At 37.1% G+C, this 18,968-nt stretch overlaps 2 protein-coding genes across 5 annotated transcripts; one reads left to right on the plus strand and one right to left on the minus strand.

Annotated features, from left to right (window-relative positions):
• Nucleotides 1-1,412: 1,412 nt before the first annotated feature.
• Nucleotides 1,413-10,726, minus strand: asb15b (ankyrin repeat and SOCS box containing 15b). Of its 4 annotated transcripts, XM_017494841.3 has the most exons (10): nucleotides 10,551-10,722; nucleotides 10,402-10,457; nucleotides 10,216-10,256; nucleotides 9,936-10,067; nucleotides 7,948-8,106; nucleotides 7,245-7,490; nucleotides 6,194-6,365; nucleotides 4,580-5,129; nucleotides 2,015-2,168; nucleotides 1,414-1,910 (listed from the first exon to the last, which is right to left on the minus strand). In XM_017494841.3, the coding sequence occupies exons 4-10, from the start codon at nucleotides 10,042-10,044 to the stop codon at nucleotides 1,744-1,746; spliced, it is 1,557 nt and encodes a 518-aa protein (XP_017350330.1). In that variant the 5' UTR covers nucleotides 10,045-10,067; nucleotides 10,216-10,256; nucleotides 10,402-10,457; nucleotides 10,551-10,722; the 3' UTR covers nucleotides 1,414-1,743. The 4 variants fall into 4 exon arrangements, with proteins under 4 accessions (XP_053544424.1, XP_017350330.1, XP_017350329.1 ...); XM_053688449.1 differs by lacking the exon at nucleotides 10,216-10,256 and having other exon boundaries at nucleotides 1,413-1,910; nucleotides 4,706-5,129; nucleotides 10,551-10,726; XM_017494840.3 differs by lacking the exon at nucleotides 10,216-10,256 and having other exon boundaries at nucleotides 10,551-10,723.
• A 2,018-nt stretch (nucleotides 10,727-12,744) lies between these two features.
• ndufa5 (NADH:ubiquinone oxidoreductase subunit A5) lies at nucleotides 12,745-18,897 on the plus strand. The gene is made up of 5 exons (XM_017494872.2): nucleotides 12,745-12,841; nucleotides 16,388-16,432; nucleotides 16,644-16,760; nucleotides 17,228-17,293; nucleotides 18,680-18,897. Exons 1-5 carry the CDS (start codon nucleotides 12,821-12,823, stop codon nucleotides 18,779-18,781), a joined length of 351 nt encoding a protein of 116 aa, XP_017350361.1. The 5' UTR covers nucleotides 12,745-12,820; the 3' UTR covers nucleotides 18,782-18,897.
• The last annotated feature ends 71 nt before the right edge of the window (nucleotides 18,898-18,968 follow it).

Below are 18,968 nucleotides of genomic sequence, written 5' to 3' on the forward strand. Positions count from 1 at the left end.
TCCATGTTTGACGGTGGGGATTGTGTTCTTGGGGTCCTAGGCAGCATTCCTCTTCCTCCAAACACGGCAAGTTGAGTTGATGCCAAAGAGCTAAATTTTGGTCTCATCTGACTACAACACTTTCACCCAGTTGTCCTCTGAATCATTCAGATGTTCATTGGCAATCTTCAGACCGGCATGTATATGTGCTTTCTTGAGCAGGGGGACCTTGCGGGCGCTGCAGGATTTCAGTCCTTCACGGCGTAGTGTGTTACCAATTGTTTTCTTGGTGACTATGGTCCCAGCTGCCTTGAGATCATTGACAAGATCCTCCCGTGTAGTTCTGGGCTGATTCCTCACTGTTCTCATGATCATTGCAACTCCACGAGGTGAGATCTAGCATGGAGCCCCAGGCCGAGGGAGATTGACAGTTCTTTTGTGTTTCTTCCATTTGCGAATAATCGCACCAACTGTTGTCACCTTCTCACCAAGCTGCTTGTAGCCCATTCCAGACTTGTGTAGGTCTACAATCTTGTCCCTGACATCCTTGGAGAGCTCTTTGGTCTTGGCCATGGTAGAGAGTTTGGAATCTGATTGATTGATTGCTTCTGTGGACAGGTGTCTTTTATACAGGTAACAAGCTGAGAAAATACATAGTATCATGTGGAAGGAGGATTATATAGAAATACTGAAGGAACATCAGCCAGAAAATTAAAATGTGGTCACAGGACAATATTCTTAAAGATGCCTCCAAAGTTGTACCCAACATGGCTTCAAGACAACAAAGCCCTGAGATGAATCCCATAGAAAATTCCTGGACTGAACTGAAAAAGCATTTCTGAGCAAGCCTTACTGTGTAACACCAGTTCTGTCAGGAGGATTGAGCAAAAAATTCCAGCAAAGTATTGTTAGAAGCTTGTGAGAGGATGCAGTAAGAGTCTGATTCAAGTTCAAGCAATTAATAGGCAACGTCACCAAATACTGAAATATTCAATCCACTGAATATCTGATAAAGTAAATAAAACCTGAAATAAATCTGTCTCTTAGTTATTATTGTGAAATGAGCTCTTTATCAGTCCCTCCAGAATTTCATGATTTTGCGGATTACAGTAATTAAAAATTACAACGGATTACAGCAACATAAAAATCAAGCAAACTCGACAATATTCAGAGGAGCTTGCGATTTTTCTAAATTACCACAGATTTTCAGGAGAATTGGGCCAAGACAGGTCATGTGACCAAAGCTCATTCAGCCAAAGCCCTCTTTGTTTCATGTGCATCAAACATGAGTACAGCAGAAAGGTCTCATTTACCAACAAACATCACTGCGAAAGACGTTGCAAAACAATTTGGTGCAATTGTGATTTCACCAATTGAAGTAGTTTTCTGCAAAAAAAACGCACAAAAACTCTGCAAGTTGCATCACAATTTTTTTTTTTTTTTAATGCTGCAGCAAAATAAAGCATTACAAACAAACAAACAAAAAAACTCCACAGAATCCTGTATAGACTGTCTTATGGAAATAAAGAAAATAAACTAATTGAGTTAACATAGGAAGGTATAGTACCATGAAAATAGAGTTTAAATATCTTTATGCTATGGTGTATATAAACTTTAATATCAATGACAACACAGCACTGTTCAACTTTAACCAAGTTCTGTTTTTAATACATGAGTATTACATGAGTATTAGTATCAGAAGGAAGCTAATATCATACATTCTACTATCATATATTCTTTATACCAAATTAATGTAATATTAAATCAAATTTTCATTCTTCCATACAAGTCATACTCCTTGTAGATCAGATAGTTCTTTAGAGCAGGGGGGAAAGAAAGCTCACTCATAAATCTGGGATTGTTCAGTCTTCTCAGGGTTATCCTCTTCCTTATAACCAGCCTGCACAGGTGTTGCAGATAGCGTGGGTTTCCTAAATTCACATCAAGAAGGGACAGATGTTCATCATATGTTTACCATACACTTTTATGCCAAATAACTACAATGAAATAGAACACATATAGTATTATGGCTTACTGAGAATGTCACAGATCTCAGGCCACTCCTTTTGCATCTCTAAGATCTTCTGCAGTTTGGGGCAGATGGGAACGTCTATCACATAATCCAGCAGAGTGCGTACAAGCCGTCCTACCAGGTGCTTCAGCCAGCTCACACTGACGAAATCACAAAACTAATAGACACAGAACATGTAGCATATTAGATTTGTAGACTCAGCTTGAGCCAGTTACTGCTATTACTGGTAAAGTGTTCAGGTTTATACTGAAACATCTTAGCAACAAGCACTCTGTTGTAAAGACTGTATTGTTTGTTTGTTTGTTTTTTAATAGATTTGCAGACTGTGTTTTTATGGATTTGCAATTTTGTGACCCTTCTATGGAATATGACAAAAATTTCTGGGAAACTGTTCTTATTCACTGTTCTGTGGTTCTCACAGCCATGTGGGGAAAAAAAATACACCCCATGGAAATTGTTAGATTTTTTGACATATTAAGACAAAACATTTGATCATCTTTGAAACAGTGCCTATTAATAAAGTTGATGTGCTTGAACAAAACCAAGGTAAAATAGTTTTTTCAATAATTCATTAACAGAAATATAAATAGATGTGATATTCTTCTGTAGAAAAAGTAAGCACACCCTTGGCCTCAGAAGCTACTATTACCCCCTTTAGCAAAAATAAATTCTTGTAGACGTTTTGCATAATTGTCCACCAGTCTCTGACATCAGCTTGCTGGAATTTTTGACTACTCTTCCATGCAATATTCTTTCAGTTGCAAGATGTTTGAGGGTTGTTTTTTTTTGCATGTTCTGCCAATTTCAAAACCCCCCACAACATTTCAATGGGATTCAAACCAGGGCTTTGACTAGGCCATTCCATAACTTTCCATTTCTTCTTTTTGAGTCATTCCTTGGTGGATTTGTTAGCGTGCTATAATTATCCTGTTGAAAGGTCCACTTTCAGTTCAACTTCAACTTTCAGGCTTGACATTATCTTCACAAACTCTTTGATATGATGCAGAATTCATAGTTGAATCAATGAATGCAGTCCTTGAGGCAGTGAAGCAACCCCCCCAACCATAACATTTCTACCATGGTGCTTCACAGTTGGTATGAGGTGCTTCTTCTGAAAAGCTGTCTTTGGTCAGTGCCAAACATGTCTACTGTTACTGTTAACTTTATCTTTGATTTGTCTGTCCAGAGCACATTATTCCAAAAGGCCTGGTCTTTGCCTATATGCTCATTGGAAAACTATAATCTTGCAAAGGCTTTTTTTTCCTGGCACACGTCCCATGCAGGTCAAATTTATGCAATCTCTTTCTGATTGTAGAAGCATGCACTTTGACACCAACAGTTGCAAGACTTACTAGCAGATCCTGTGATGAAATTTTGGGGATCTTGGAGACTCCTTTTTACATTTTACATTTACATTTATGGCATTTGGCAGACTCCCTTATTATCCAGAGCGACTTACATTTATTTCATTTATACAACTAAGCAATTGAGGGTTAAGGGCCTTGCCCAAGAGTGTGGTAGCTTGGCAGTGCTGGGGCTTGAATTCCTGACCTTCTGATCAGTAACCCAGAGCCTTTAACCAATTAACCACCACTGCCCACACGACAGTGTGCATCAGACGGTCTGCTGTTGGGCTGAATTTGCTGGAACGACTAGTCCTGGGCAAATTGGCAGTCGTTTGAAATCTGTGCCATTTGTAGATTATTTTCCTTATTTTCAAATAATTTGGAAATCTTTTAAAATCTGTTGCCAGACTCATAAGCATCCACAACCTTTTTTTCTGAAGGCTTACAGAACTCTTTAGAGCTTGGCATGATGACACATACCTCAATAGCATAGGGAACACCAGACACTATATATGAGAAGGGTATATGTAAGATCGGTTCCACCTGCACTCCCTAAGCAGGTTCTAATCAATGGCACCCAATCTTGAACATCTGATTATAATTTTATGGATTTGAAGGTGTGATAAATGTAGGGGTGTACTTACTTCTTCCATGTGATTGATCTGCTTTTTTTTTTTTTTTTTGCTAATTTCAATTGTGAAAAATATATATTTATAAATACATAAATATATATAAATATAAAATATTTCAAAGATGATCAAAAGTGTGCTTGTCCTGCTGTGTAAAAAAATATACATAATGATTTCCATGGGGTGTACTTATTTTTTCACAAAACTGTATATTTTTGCTGTTAAATCCATATAACATTTATGCTGACTGATCTACATTAAGCCTTTTTTGAATAACAGCACATTTGTAAAACTGCACAACATGCAGACTAATAGATATTTTGAGACAGATCAAGACTGAATTCAAACCAAAAACCAAAAATATTATCATCATTAAGCCAGCCTGGCCTGCCTTAAACTGGCCCAGAAAAAGGACTTCCATGGATTCCATTTTTAAATCTTTGATCAGTTAGTGTTCACTGTGTTGGAAAACCAACTCTCATAAGCAAACTACACAAGAAAATATATCAAATAATATAGTGTTACTTTATAATTGCAGCTACAGGCAAATCCAAAACACAGACATCTTTAGCTGGATCAGAACCTGAACTCACTGTCACTTTGTTGAAGTAGCTGCTAGTGTCATCGCTCGTTGTGTAGCTTTGTGTACAAATGCAGAAGTTGTGGTCACACTGAAAGCAGCTTTCAACACGATAGCCGTTGTTCAGTAATAAACGCACCATTATTTCGTCATGAAGACAGTATTGTAGAGCTGTGGGGAACACTGTGTCACTGATAGCTGTGAAGAAGCTGTTCACATTAGCGCCGTGGGCCAGCAACAGTCGCACAAGCTCATAGTGACTGGCCCTAACTGCTACAAGGAGGCAGACCAGAGGGTCAAGATCAGGCTTTGCCCCGGCCTCCAACAGCATTTCAGTACATGTGACATCACCATTACACACTGCAAAATACAGCGCTGTCCTCCTCATGTCATTATAGTTGTTGGAAATGTGGTCACCCAGAAGAGAGTTGACATCAAAGCCCTTCTTGATAAGTAAATTCAGGCAGGAAGCGTGGCCTCCATCGGCAGCAGAGTGTACCGGACTCATCCCAGACTGGTGTATGGCCCTCTTAGTTGTGATAGGGATCAATGTTTTCAGAGCGCTATTGATTTAAAGAGATAGATGCGATGAAAGAATGCTGAGGAACAACTTTCATGTCTATATCTGTAGCCTCAATTTCTAAAGGGTTTTCAATAATTTTGCCACATGTTTATGAAAAAATATAATGATTATATAATGATTAGTGGAAAGGTAATAGTTGTCCCTATAGTTCTCCAATTGTCCCTCCAATTTGTTCAAACTTATATAATCATTTTGTCCATTCATTCCTTCCATCTCCTGAAAGATGGCAATAACTCTGAAGTTTGCTGTCTGGCTAATCAATGCATATAATGTAGTAGAAATATATTTCATTAACTAAAATTTAATTACATTTTTACTAAAATACAACAATAAAATTCATTTTAGTCTTAAGGGACTTAAAGGACTGCAGGACGAAATCAAAGACAACTGGCAAAATTAGCACTAACTAACATCATCTGGTGTTTAATTTTGGCAAAGAAAAAGCGTGGTTTGAGAATATGCCTTTATCTTTTTCTAATCACGCTCTCTGTCCCCTTAGATGTTTTACAAACATATACCAGATCCATATAAAACTGCAACTCAAATAATTAAATGATAAGTGTAGGCAGAGTTGCCAGGTTTTACCAAAATTTCCATTCCAGCCTCTGATTTTCATTGGCTACAAAACACCTTTTTTAATATTGCCTGGTATGCACAATATCCACTCCACAATCCCTCTTTGCCTCTCCAAATCTTCGCAATATATCTTACAGCAGAAATTGTTCTGTGCACCATAGATACACTGTCTGCACTGACACTTCATTTTTGTTGGCCATGGCCTATGTTTTTGGAAATTGGTTAAATTTAATTTGATTATTTGCTTTTAAAACAAGATATTGGCAGTTGCTAACCTCACTAAACTAACCTCACCAAAAACGACTTGCTTTTCTTTCTTACAACCTTATTCCAAAACTTGTCAATTTGTCGTAAAAACTGTGACCTGGAAATCCTGACTGTTGCTCATCACTCTGTTGTATACCACAGGACATGTGTTTACTAACAGCTGTTATTAACTAGGGAGATGCTTTTGTGCTATAGGCTCACAGGTAATGGCCTTCATATGCGGCACGATGAATGGGAAGCTGAAAGGCGAAACTGGCCACATTAGGATTTGCACCGTGATGAAGGAGCAAAAGGATGGAGTCAAGGTTTCCGGAACCTGCTGCGTCATATAACACCGTGTCTCCATTAGTGGCCTGTGCAGCAACATCTCCCCCTAGTGGAGAAGAAAAGCATGATAGCAAAAGCAGCTTGCTCAAGATCATCGATCAGGGTCTGGTTCTTTGTAAACTGCTTAACAAATCCAGGATAAAATGATGCATGGCAGATTTACTAGTCACCACTCTTCCATATGGATTAATTTGATTCTTCAAAACTGAGAGCCTTAGTACTGCCAGATTGACGTGTTTGAGATGACCAGTTAGACTCATAACCATAATTAAGTTGTCAATGATTAACTAATTGCCATTTAGAGGCCAATTTAAGTGAGACATGTACACGGTTTGATGTTTTTTTTTCTTGTCTAAGAAGGTGTGTCTATGATTTAATTAGTAGTAGTTTAATAAGTAGTAGTGGTGGTGGTGGTAGTAGTAGTAGCGGTGGTGGTAGTAGTAGTAGTAGTGGTGGTGGTGGTAGTAGTAGTAGCGGTGGTGGTGGTAGTAGTAGTAGTAGCGGTGGTAGTAGTGGTAGTAGTAGTAGTGGTGGTGGTAGTAGTAGTGGTAGTTAGTAGTAGTGGTGGTGGTGGTAGTAGTAGTAGTAGTAGTAGTGGTGGTGGTGGTGGTAGTAGTAGTAGTCATTGTAGTAGTAGTATTAGCAGTAGTAGTGGTAGTAGTGTTAGTAGTCGTGTAATTATTATAATATATATTACATATTTTGTTATTTATTAAATATCACTATATATCATTGCCATTGTAAAAATAAAATCATTTTGATTCTGACAATAATATATATATATATATATATATATATATATATATATATATATATATATATATATATATATATATATATATATAATCTTAATTAGTAAGAACTTTTATCCTCTTACTTGTGACACTCAGTCTTTGTTTAAAACCACATTCATGCTCCATCTTACCATTTTGAATGAGGATTTCCAAGATGTCAGTGTGGCCAAACTCAGCGGCGATTCCCAGTGGTGTGACACCGTGGCCATCTCGAGCTGTGACCTTCCCGCCATGCCTCAGTAGCAACATCAGGATGTCAGCACAGCCCACCTTGGCTGCCTCGTGAATGGCCATCCACTTTTTCAGACACACCTGCTCCACAAACGCACCACCTGATATCAGTGCCAGTACCATGTTATAGGAGCCAACCCTGACCGCTGTAGAAGGAGAAAGAATACATGAAGGCTCATGAATATAAAATAATTATTTATTAATAATGTTTTTTAAAAATAACATTATACTTGTTTCTTTTATAATTGATTAATATTTATACACAGTACAAGTCTTATATAATTGTATAAACACTGTTTTTTAATTTGTGTTTTGTGTCCGGAAATTCTATGCTCTGTTTTGTAGTTGTTTATGATACTTTTATGCTTTATGATTTATATACTTTATGATAGTTCTTTAAATAATTAAATATATAAGGTATATTTTCTGAGATTCATTCAATGTAGTCCTGGGGGTAAACACTGAAGAACGAACATTAAGAGTCCCGTCTCTGGACAAAGCTGGAACTTAAATGTTAGGACAAAGCTGGAACTTAAATTTATTCTCAGAGAAGCATGGCATATTTATATAAATAAAACATTACGTGCTACTTGGAATCATTACCTAGCAGAAGTGGGGACTCGTTTTTGCTGTTCGTGTTGTGTGGGGAGGCACCATGCTGCAGGAGCAGCTTCACATTCTCCACATGTCCAGCCTGGGCAGCAAGAGTCAGTGCCGTCTCACCGTCAGCTGTAACCTCCTCCATGCACAACTCATGGGATGCTGATCAAACAAATAAAAGCACACATAGCCCATTCATAACTGCTGCCAGTAGATTTGTCTCTGCAATAATTGACAAACATCATTTGAACCAGCAAACAAGTCTAGTTGGCTTCCTTGCAAGTGCAACTGCACATCTTTCCCCACAATTTTATCTTGTATGTTGTAACAGTTACTGCATGGATGCGCCACTGTGGCACAAGAATTTCATTGTGTCTTGGGTATTCTGGAAACAATCAAGTAAACATACTTACAACCAAATCTAATGGGATGAACTATCTTCCCTTGAAACCATGGTGGATCATGCAAGACAATAAGGCACCCATATACATCTGACTAAATTGCACATAAAAACAGTGCCAACATAACTTTTATAGTTTCTAGGTACTATAATCACTGGCCTTATGTCTTTGTGAAATAAATTAGAAAAATGTTCAGGTCTCAACATGAATTTGAGTAAAACAGCAGTGTTATGGTTAAGCAGTCAGAAAAGGAACACACTTTTATTACAACGAAATTACTGAATTTTACAATTGTTATTATGTGGATAAAACTTTTTATATATCTATGGAAAAAAGGGGGCTGCATGTGCAGAAATATTTTACAAGAAATCTTGAGGTTTCTTACACAAGGAGCTTACCTAATTTTTATATACTTAATAAACATACACTTACCACTACAGAAGAATAATACATATCTAGTAATGAAAAACAAGGCATGGTACAATGTAGGAATTGTTGTAGGAAAAAAAAAAAAAAAAAAAAAATAGTAGATGTGTTACAGGAAAGGAATTTCATTTCATTTATGCAGTTAACTCAAAAGTATGGGCCAGACCAAACCGGTCTTAGTGCACTATTGTATCAAGGATTTCTCTCTGCTATATTATTAAAATAGAAAGTGAAATTAACTGCAAATGCCACTTATACAACTGTAAGTGTAAGTGTAAAGATGTCAAGAATGTTCACAATGCACCTGAACCTGCAGCAATGACGCTGATGTACCAGAATAGTGCCAGCAAAGAATATATATATATATATATATATATATATATATATATATATATATATATATATACATACAGTATGTCATGTAGGCTCAAGTATCATTCCAGTTTTTGGTCACCAGGTAGTGTCGGGAAATAGTTTTTTCAATTTAAGGTTAATCACAATGTATTACCTAAAAATGATCTTTTGCTTTTAAAAAAAAAAATAAATAAATACCCTGAATTGTCCCTGAACAGTCCCTGGTGCCTGTATGTAACACAAACTGTTATAGCTAGGAGTGTTTATTTGTTTGACTACTGTGCAATAGCAAAGTAATTTTTGGAGAATTTTCTTAACAGGCTAGATAGCTTTGGGATTCATTCTCACTTTCTCTTTTGCAAACCTTGTATGGATATGAATCCCATAGGGCAAACTTATATTAATACCTGAAATATTTATTTATCAATTCTTCAAGAGTAACAAGAGTACACCTGACTTTGAAACCTTTTACAGAACCTTTTTTTTTTCTTGAAAAATACTGTACATTGCCAGCAATGGTCCAGCAAAACAGTACACAAAGTCTAAAAACAAATGGAAGCCAGTTTTCACAGACTGATTTTTCTTTTGACTGACAGCTCTTTTGAGTGCTGTTGTCAGTCATCCTATGGGATTAGACAATATAACATCCAATTTTTACATTGGACATTTCTAAGACTTTTACCTAGTGTTTTAACCTATATCTATCATGTGTTGTGCCTGCACTACTTGTATTACCTGTATTACTTGCCTTTGAGTAAAATGCAATGAGTGGAATGATTGTAATCTTTAACTACTGTATTCTTCACTCACCGAGTAGAACAGCATCCAGAATCTCTGCGTTTGGCTGCACTGAGGCTCTGTGAAAGGGAAGCCAACCTCTACTGTCCGTCTCTGCAAATGCGCTTCTTTTCCCATTCATTGCCCACAATGTGGCCAAGTCACCTGGAGCAGATAAACAGCATTTTAAAGAGTTGTTTGTGCTCTGTATACTGTATATTTGCTGTCTGATTTTAAATATTCTTTTTTTCTCATGAGCTTTGCTATGAATAAGTGATGTCCAATTAAATATTATACATATAGGCCTACATACTGTACACATATATCAGGGCCAAATCTTGCCAGGCTCAATGTCTACAAAACCAAAGATAACATACACTTTGAATGAAAATACACTGTAATGATAATCATTTTTTTAAAAAGATAATATGTTCACATTATTATTCATAAAATGTGTAATTAGCATATACGTGATAGAGATAACAGAAATGGGCTGTACCTTGGTCTATAGCTGATAAAATTTTCAGATTTTCCTCGCTCGCCGTTTCCAATGTACTTGAGAGATTTAAAACATTTTTTTTTTTAAAAAGTGGAGCGGTTAGTTTGAAACATGCAAAGAAATATTAAGCATTTGATTATGTCACACACCTCCATTTTGTATAGAAGGGTAAAGTGCTGTCCTGAAGGCTTCTTTGGATGGCTAAATCAATAAGCTGTGCTTCTTCTTCGTCCAGTTGCTCTGCCATTTTAACAACAACCAACCACACATGTATACATACATCAGCTCCAAACGCCGGTGATATGAAAGTCGGACTGAATTCCTCCTGTACGATGTAATGTAATGAGATACACTTCATGCAGTTACAAAACAGCGGTTTATAATTAGACTTGACCCCTGTTCCACCAACCAAGAGTATATAGCTCGAGACCAAGCTTTAAAATAAGCTTCAATGTGTGTCACTGTGTGAAGGAACTGTGTTTTAAGAAACAGATATTATGTTAATCCGTTTGAGTAGAATGTTTAATGTCTGAATGAAAGTGTACATTGCTTATATGTTTGGGAATCTTATGTAAAAGCATTTGAGCTTGTATATATGTATATTTACACATGTATTCTCTATCTACTCTGAACTTACATTGTCTATGTGTGGAATTGTGAATACTGGTCCAATCACTTCTTGTATGTTGATGTGTCAAGGTAATTTCAGTTCAAGAATCTTTATGAGAGCCCCTAGTGGCCAAAAGTTTGTGGACACCCGAACATCACACAAATGTGTGCTTGTTGAACATCTCATTGCAGATGTATTCCCCATTTGCTGTTATACTAACTTCTGCTCTTCTGGGAAGGCTTTCCACAAGATTCTGGAGTGTGGCTGTGGGGATTTGTGTTCATTCAGCTACAAGAGCATTAGTGAGGTCAAGCACTGATGTTGGGTAAGGAGGTCTGGGGTGCAGTTGGTGTTCCAGTTCATCCCTAAGGTGTTCAGTGGGGTTGAGGTCAGGGCTCTGTGCATGAGTTGGAGTTTTCCACTCCAACCTTAACACACCATGTCTTTATAGTGCTCGCTTTGTGCACACAGGCATGGTTGTGCTGGATCAGGTTTGTGCCTCTAAGGTCCAGTGAAGGGAAATTGTAATCTTACAGCATACAAAGACATTCTATACAATTTTGTGCTTATAACTGTTGTGACAAAATCAGAGATTTTTTTGTTTGTGCAGTGTGTTCGTATGATTGTAGAGATTGATTGTGTTATTGTTGTTGTGTTATGCTGCTACTGAAAGAAATAACTAATAAAATATTCTTACATTTAAGTGACAGCTTTTTTACTGTGATTTTTACTGATTATATTTCATTTTAGTAATAATTGTTTATGAATGTAGAAAATGGAAAACACTGTAATTGTTATTGCTGTAAGACATTATGGAATGTTACTCAGTGCAATATCGTATACTGAATGTGGTCTTTGGACTAGATCTGAAGTACTCCTTTTGATATTTGACATGATTTATTATTAACATCTATCTGACCAATATGAGAGGGAGAGAGAGGAAGAAAGGACAGAGAGAGAGAGAGAGAGAGAGAGAGAGAGAGAGAGAGAGAGAGAGAGAGAGAGAGAGAGATAACGAATGAATCAATCAATAATAACCACAAACAGGTATCAGGTTTTTGTCTAATTCCCCATCACTCTGTTCCATTGCAGCCTCCCGCTAAAGATCATAATTGCACAGTGTTCTGTTGATGTGGTGATGCAGGCGCACGCTCCTGACAGGGGCAGACAACTGCAGGAGATACAAAACAACACAACACACGATGGCCCATAGCCCTGAGTTAAACTCATTTATTATTATTATTACTATTATTATTATTATTATTATTGTTGTTGTTGTTATTATTATTATTATTATTATTATTATTATTATTATTATTATTATTATTATTATTCCTCATTCTATTTTGCTGACTGAACATAGGTTTCTGAATATTTGAAAACTGAATTATTAAATCTAAATTTGTGAAAAATCTTTTACATATATGAATATAAATACCTGATGTTCTTTTCTCTATCTCTGAACACTTGAATTTCAAGGAGGTTAATTCTAAATAAACAAACAAATAAATACAGATTACTTAATAAATAAATATAGATAATTCTGGTTTTCAACCCAGAAATATATATATATATATATATATATATATATATATATATATATATATATATATATATATATATATATATATGTTCTTTAATTTTGAACATTAAGAATTCAGTAGCTTTTAATACTCAAATCTTCATGTAAATTCTTTTTTTTCCATGAAAATAAAAAGTACAGCACACACCGGGCTGCAGAGAGCGCTGTAGAGTCATGCTACGACGTCATCTTTTAGCGACGGAAAGGAGCGTAGACGGCTGGTAGATATGGCTGGTGTGATTAAAAAGGTACGTGTGGAGGTCATTTAATAATTTGTATAACGTGTCGTAACGAGGAATTATGGATGCAGCTTTTGTACAGGGTGTTCGTGTTTTGTCCTTATTTCCGCAGGACTATTGGTGTGGCGTGTTAGATAAATAACAGAGCTGCAGTGTAATAAAACGCCAGAGAACTCCATGTTAGTATTAGTTAAAGAAAGAACAACAAACCAATAAACCAGTGACTGCAGTTTCTTAAACTAAGTAGACTGTGCAATGTCGGGACAAATATTAGTTTGGACAAGCATGGAGGAAATGAATAGTGTGGTACTACGCGCGAGAGAGTTTAAATTCAATCTGAATTCATTTCCATGGATTCCTTAAGAGCTTAGCTTCATGTAGGTCATGTGAAATTAATTACGTTATATGCTGAGGATGTAAACTGCTTTAGAATATAAACTACTTTTGTATAGTGATCAGAGCTTTAAAATCCTCACAGTTCCAGGAATGTTGTTTTATATTTTTATGAGCTGCAGTGTGCTCATTGTGTTCTTGCATTTTGTCCCATCCCCTGTCCTATCCTGTCCTACACATTGTAGTGTTTTCCCTGCTCTCAGCACACCTGATTCAAATAATCAGATGATTGACAGCCTTTCCTGAGTTTAAGTGGATGTGTCAGAGCAGCGAAAACTCTAAAATGTGCAGGACGGGGGACTTGCGGTGCCGATCAGGACGGGGGACTTGCGGTGCCTATCAGGACGGGGGACTTGCGGTGCCTATCAGGATGGGGGACTTGCGGTGCCGATCAGGACGGGGGACTTGCGGTGCCGATCAGGACGGGGGACTTGTCGTGTCGATCAGGACGGGGGACTTGTCGTGTCGATCAGGACGGGGGACTTGCAATGTAGATCAGGACGGGGGACTTGTCGTGTCGAACAGGACGGGGGACTTGTCGTGTCGATCAGGACGGGGGACTTGTCGTGTCGATCAGGACGGGGGACTTGCAATGTAGATCAGGACGGGGGATTGCGTTGTAGATCAGGACGGAGACGAGGGTCGTAACCAAGAAAGTTTTGTGCTTTCCCAGTGTTATAAAACGTAAAGCACAGAGGCTTATGTGCCGACACTCTAATCGGTACAGCGGTGTGTGTTCAAGCAGTTTGTGTTCTGTTCAGTGGAATAATGATGGAAGTTACAGCACACTGGTGTGTATGGACCAGGCAGCAGGGGTGCAAATACAGCTTGACACCCACAGGGAGACAGTAGATTGTGTACTTTGTGAACAGAGTGCATTATACTGAAGAACTGTGCTGGAAAAATTTAGGCTGTGATTTGTGGTGACGGCTTTTCTCTTACAGTAGCATAACAAGGGAATATTTTTTTGTATGTTATAGTTGTTCAAAAGAATGTATTTAAATGTTATGTAACTGAAGAAGGTGATTGACTTATTGGGAATGAGTATAATGTGTGTTTTTTTTTTAAAAAAGCATTACTAATAATATCACAAGATACTTAAACCGTAAAGCCACAATGTAATTTTCTTTCCTGCTTGAAAAAAAACATAACTATTGAGTCAGTAAACAAAGCCAGTGGCAGCCTTTGTGTGAAAGATGGCAATATATATAGGAAGAAAGATTCAGGACTGATTGAGTTTTGGCTATTTTTCTTGCTAAAAGGCATTTTCTAACCAGGTTGACGGTTGTGGATTATCCTCTTTATTGAGTTGTAAAATTGTGTCGCTAGAGAACTCAAGATGGCAGGCTACCAACTAACAGGAGGTGCTTATGTGTTTCTCTGTATATTTGATTATATCAGAGAACACTATCCAGTCTGTGCATAACTCATTTGAAAGGCTGGAGTACGAAATAAGTAATTACATTCATGAGAAGTGCGCAGACTTGATAGTTTTGTTCTCTAAGCTGTACTTTAGCTATTTACCCGCAGTTAGTGGTGATGAGCAGAGCCATGTCACGATGCAGAGAGACATGAGGCAAGACAGCAGCACCATGAGAGATTCGGCTCTTTTACCTGGTAGTCAGGAACTATGACCGTTCCATTGATGTGCACAATAAAGATTTTTATTCTTGTACAGTAATGTTTCTGTAATTCTTAGGAAACGGCAACATTTCCTGAACACCTGGGCCACATCCAAAGCCACACATACTGTAGTAAACAGTTGACCGTACATTATTGGTGTGATTTTTACTCTATGAATGTGTGCACTTGCAGTTGTGAGGTTAATCTGTGCAGCAGAGAACAAGTCATGCTACAAAATCTTCTGCAAGTAACTCACAATAGCATTTTTCTACCAGAGGGAAGGAAATTCCAACATCTTACGTGTTGTAGCTTTAAGAGATGCAGGAATTATTGCATAAAGTCTCTGTCTGGCCTTTAGATTTTTAGTGTTTAAGAGGAATTAAACAAAGTTTAGTCTTTCATTGGTACATTTATTAAAATTAACAGGAAATATCATAGGTTTTTGGTGTTTCTTTTGTAGCTTGTGGATATTCCTAGTAAAGCACACAAAATAAATGTATGAGAAACTCTTCAATAAGAAACAAAGGAAGGTCTGTTTCCTTTGAATAATGATTTTAAATTGGATAGCCATAGACTTTGGTAATCAGGTGTCATCATACGGATCTGAATTGTAATTCATGTTTAGCAAGATGAATTGTGTCCACAAGGGGGCACTGTCAGCACTTAAGTAGCATTGGTGTTTTTCAATTAAAGGGATGCTCCGATCGATCGTCAGCCAATCAGTATCAGCCGATAATCACATCCTATGACTCCATCGATAGTTTATAAATTTGGCCGATCTCATGAACCGATCGCAATCAGATGATGTTAAACTTTAGCGCTGCAGTTATGTCATCACCAGTGTGGAATTATTACAATGAGAAATGCACCATTTGTGGTGTATTTTTAAGGGCTTATTAAAATGTTAATTGTAAATTGAATATTGGTTGTGCTTATTTATTTGATTCTCAATTAAAGCAACAGTCTACAACATTACTGTAAATATTATAACCAAAGCAACATCTGTGGTATTAATTTATCTGGGGGGGTTGGGGGGGGGACGTGTATGGAACGTTCGCATCCTGCTCCTGATTATGTGCAAATTTATGCATATGAAGACTAACTAATGTAAAGCCCTGAGTGATCAACTAAAGATCATATAATTTGCATGGAGTACTGCACTGTTACATATGGATTATACTAAGACTTTAAATAGCTTATTTGTTTACATTTACAGCATTTAGTTGTACAGCATGTGTCTACAGAATACAAATGTTTATTTAATGACAGATCTGTAGTTTCAGGAGGACTTTAATAACAATGAGTTTTTAAAAACTTCTTGATTCAAGCATTTTAGGCAAGACAGCTGTCGTTGCCTCATGAACTAATTAACTCTTAATAAAAGTTTTTAATAATTTAAAATGCCTTCTCACCTGGTACTTACTTTTTTTTGTAATCACCCATCTGATGATTAACAGCGTATTTTTTGTTGTTGTTGTTGTTACAGAAGTGTGACTGTGATTGGTATTTAATATAGTGTTAACTGTTCATTTGTTTCAGACCACAGGCTTGGTGGGCCTCGCTGTTTCCCTGAACCCACATGAGGTAAAGTCCCTGCTTTTTAATAAACTACGTTAATGCATAGCTATGTAGTTATAATAGTGGTAAGGAAGGTAAGTCAGGATGGCTTTTGATTAAACAACATAGATTTCTCAAGTGTAAAATGTAGTAAATGAGGGCATACATCCATTCACCATATGCCAGGTAGCAAATATAGATATGCAACCGTTGAATGGTGCCATTTCTCTGCCCCAAGCGTCTTAGGATTTTGTACACCAAGATTTTGGGCTGTGTCCAAGCCATGCCTCAGGATGCTGCCTACAGGAAGTACACTGAGCAGCTAATAACCGAGCGACTCAACCTTGTCAAATCGGTAAGTAACTGTCTCTCCTTTTTAGATAATTGATTTGTAATCATTTATAATTGATGATAATCAATTTATGCCTCAACTTAATATCATCAGTTGCCTTTTACATTGATGCATCAATCCAAATCCTCCAGTTGTTATTGTTACCAAACAATAGTTAAAGACTGAATATGAACCGAGTCTTATGAACTGTAATTCACTGGGGGAAATAAGTATTGGACGCGTCAACATTTTTTCAGTAAATATATTTCCAATGATGTTATTCATATGAAAATATTGGACTTTATTGTTGTGAATTCTTTATATTTCCAGATTTCTTGAGTTAATACTGATGTCTGGTGAAATTTTCATGTGAATAGCCTCATTGGAAATATATTTACTGAAAAAATGTTGACACATTCGACACTTATTTCCCCCCCGGTATCTTTGAGATCAGTGGCGTGTGGATTCTTACAGTATGATGTTCTCTAAAGGAACCTGATGTAGGGAAGCTTGAAAAGAAAATTAACTGTGGCCAGATTGAAGAGGTCATCGCACAGGTGAGTACAAAACTGATGCACTGACACTGAACAAAGCCATGTTTATGCTAAAAAAAAAAGGCTGTAGACCATTTAAAGCTTTTCTGTTTATCATATGTAGGGGTAATTTCTTTGCTTTCAAGGCCACAATTTTGCTTAAACTCCTACACACTATAGCTGCACCATGGACAGAAATCTCTTCTCTTTCTCTCTCAAATGAGCAGCAGAGCAGGAGAGAGGATAATACATAATCTAGATATAACTACATGACCGCACATACCGTCTCTGTAAATATCCGTGCATATGCGCAATGGTTGCTGTAGGTTACGGATTTCATCATTTGGTATTGCAAAAATAAACTACAAAAGAAAAAAACAGCATCACAATCAACTAATATCTATAATATACTGTAAGAAACATATGCAGTACATGTCATTAAGAATTATTTCATGTTGTCAGTCCAGTTAAAAATGAGAGTGGAAAATATTTGGTAATATTTGAAAATATTATAGCTTCTAAAAAAAATAAATAAATATGACAAATTTAATAGAGGAAAAAATTTAACATTTGGACTATTGTCTATTAGCTTGTACATTTTGCCATTTTCTGGAAAGCTCTAAAAATCATGGATCACTTATGTATGTATACTCTATGTAGCGATCTTTAAATAAAAACATTGTAATTTGTTAAATGAATTATAAATGACACAAATTCCCTGATAAAATTTTCAGGAAACCAATTTCAGTTCTTTTCTCAATTATATCAATTTGCGTATACTGTACTAAATGGCCGAACGTTCGTGGATACCTGACCATCACATTCGTATGTGCTTGTTGAACATCCCATTCCAGATTGATCTGTTATAATGAGCTTCACTCTTCTGGGAAGGCTTTCCACTAGATTTTGGAGCGTGACTGTGGGGATTTGTGTTCATTCATCTAGTATTAGAGTAGAGCATTAGTGAGATCAGGTACTGAGGAGGTCTGGGGTGCAGTCGGTGTTCCAGTTCATCCCAAAGGTGTTGAGGGGTTGAGGTCAAAGCACTGTACAGGACACTCGAGTTCTTCCTCACCAGCCTTCACACACCATGTCTTCATATAGCTCGCTTTGTGCACAGGGACATTGTGATGTTGGAACAGGTTTGGGCCTCTTAGTTCCAATGAAGGGAAATTTTAATGTCACAGCATACAAAGATATACTATACAATAGTGTGCTTCTAACTTTGTGGCAACTGTTTAGAGTAGAACCACATATGGGTGTGATGGTCAGGTGTCCACAAACTTTTGTCCGTATATGTACATACTTTTTTATAATTACATACTGACTCCAAACAGTAGCCACATGAATAAGCTGAAAATCTCACAACATTCGAAGTTGCAGTGTGTAAAAATGTATAATATTTTGTAGGCGGAGTCCGAGCTGACGTTATCCAGAAAGATGGCAGAATGGAAACCATGGGAACCACTGATCGAAGAAGCCCCTGCAAACCAGTGGAAGTGGCCGGTCTGAACTCACGTTGTGGATTTATTCATACTAGCCATACCATTTGAGGTTTCACTGGGCTTTTTGCTGATTTCACATTTATTTATGTTTAATAATGATCAATAAATCTCTTACATAATGTGTCCACTGGGTGAAACTGTTGTAAGCTCATTATTGGTGATGTAGAGTTGAGGTGCTGCAGCTCTCCTGGTAC

Source organism: Ictalurus punctatus, chromosome 19, assembly GCF_001660625.3.
Source record: "Ictalurus punctatus breed USDA103 chromosome 19, Coco_2.0, whole genome shotgun sequence".
NCBI lineage: Eukaryota > Metazoa > Chordata > Actinopteri > Siluriformes > Ictaluridae > Ictalurus > Ictalurus punctatus.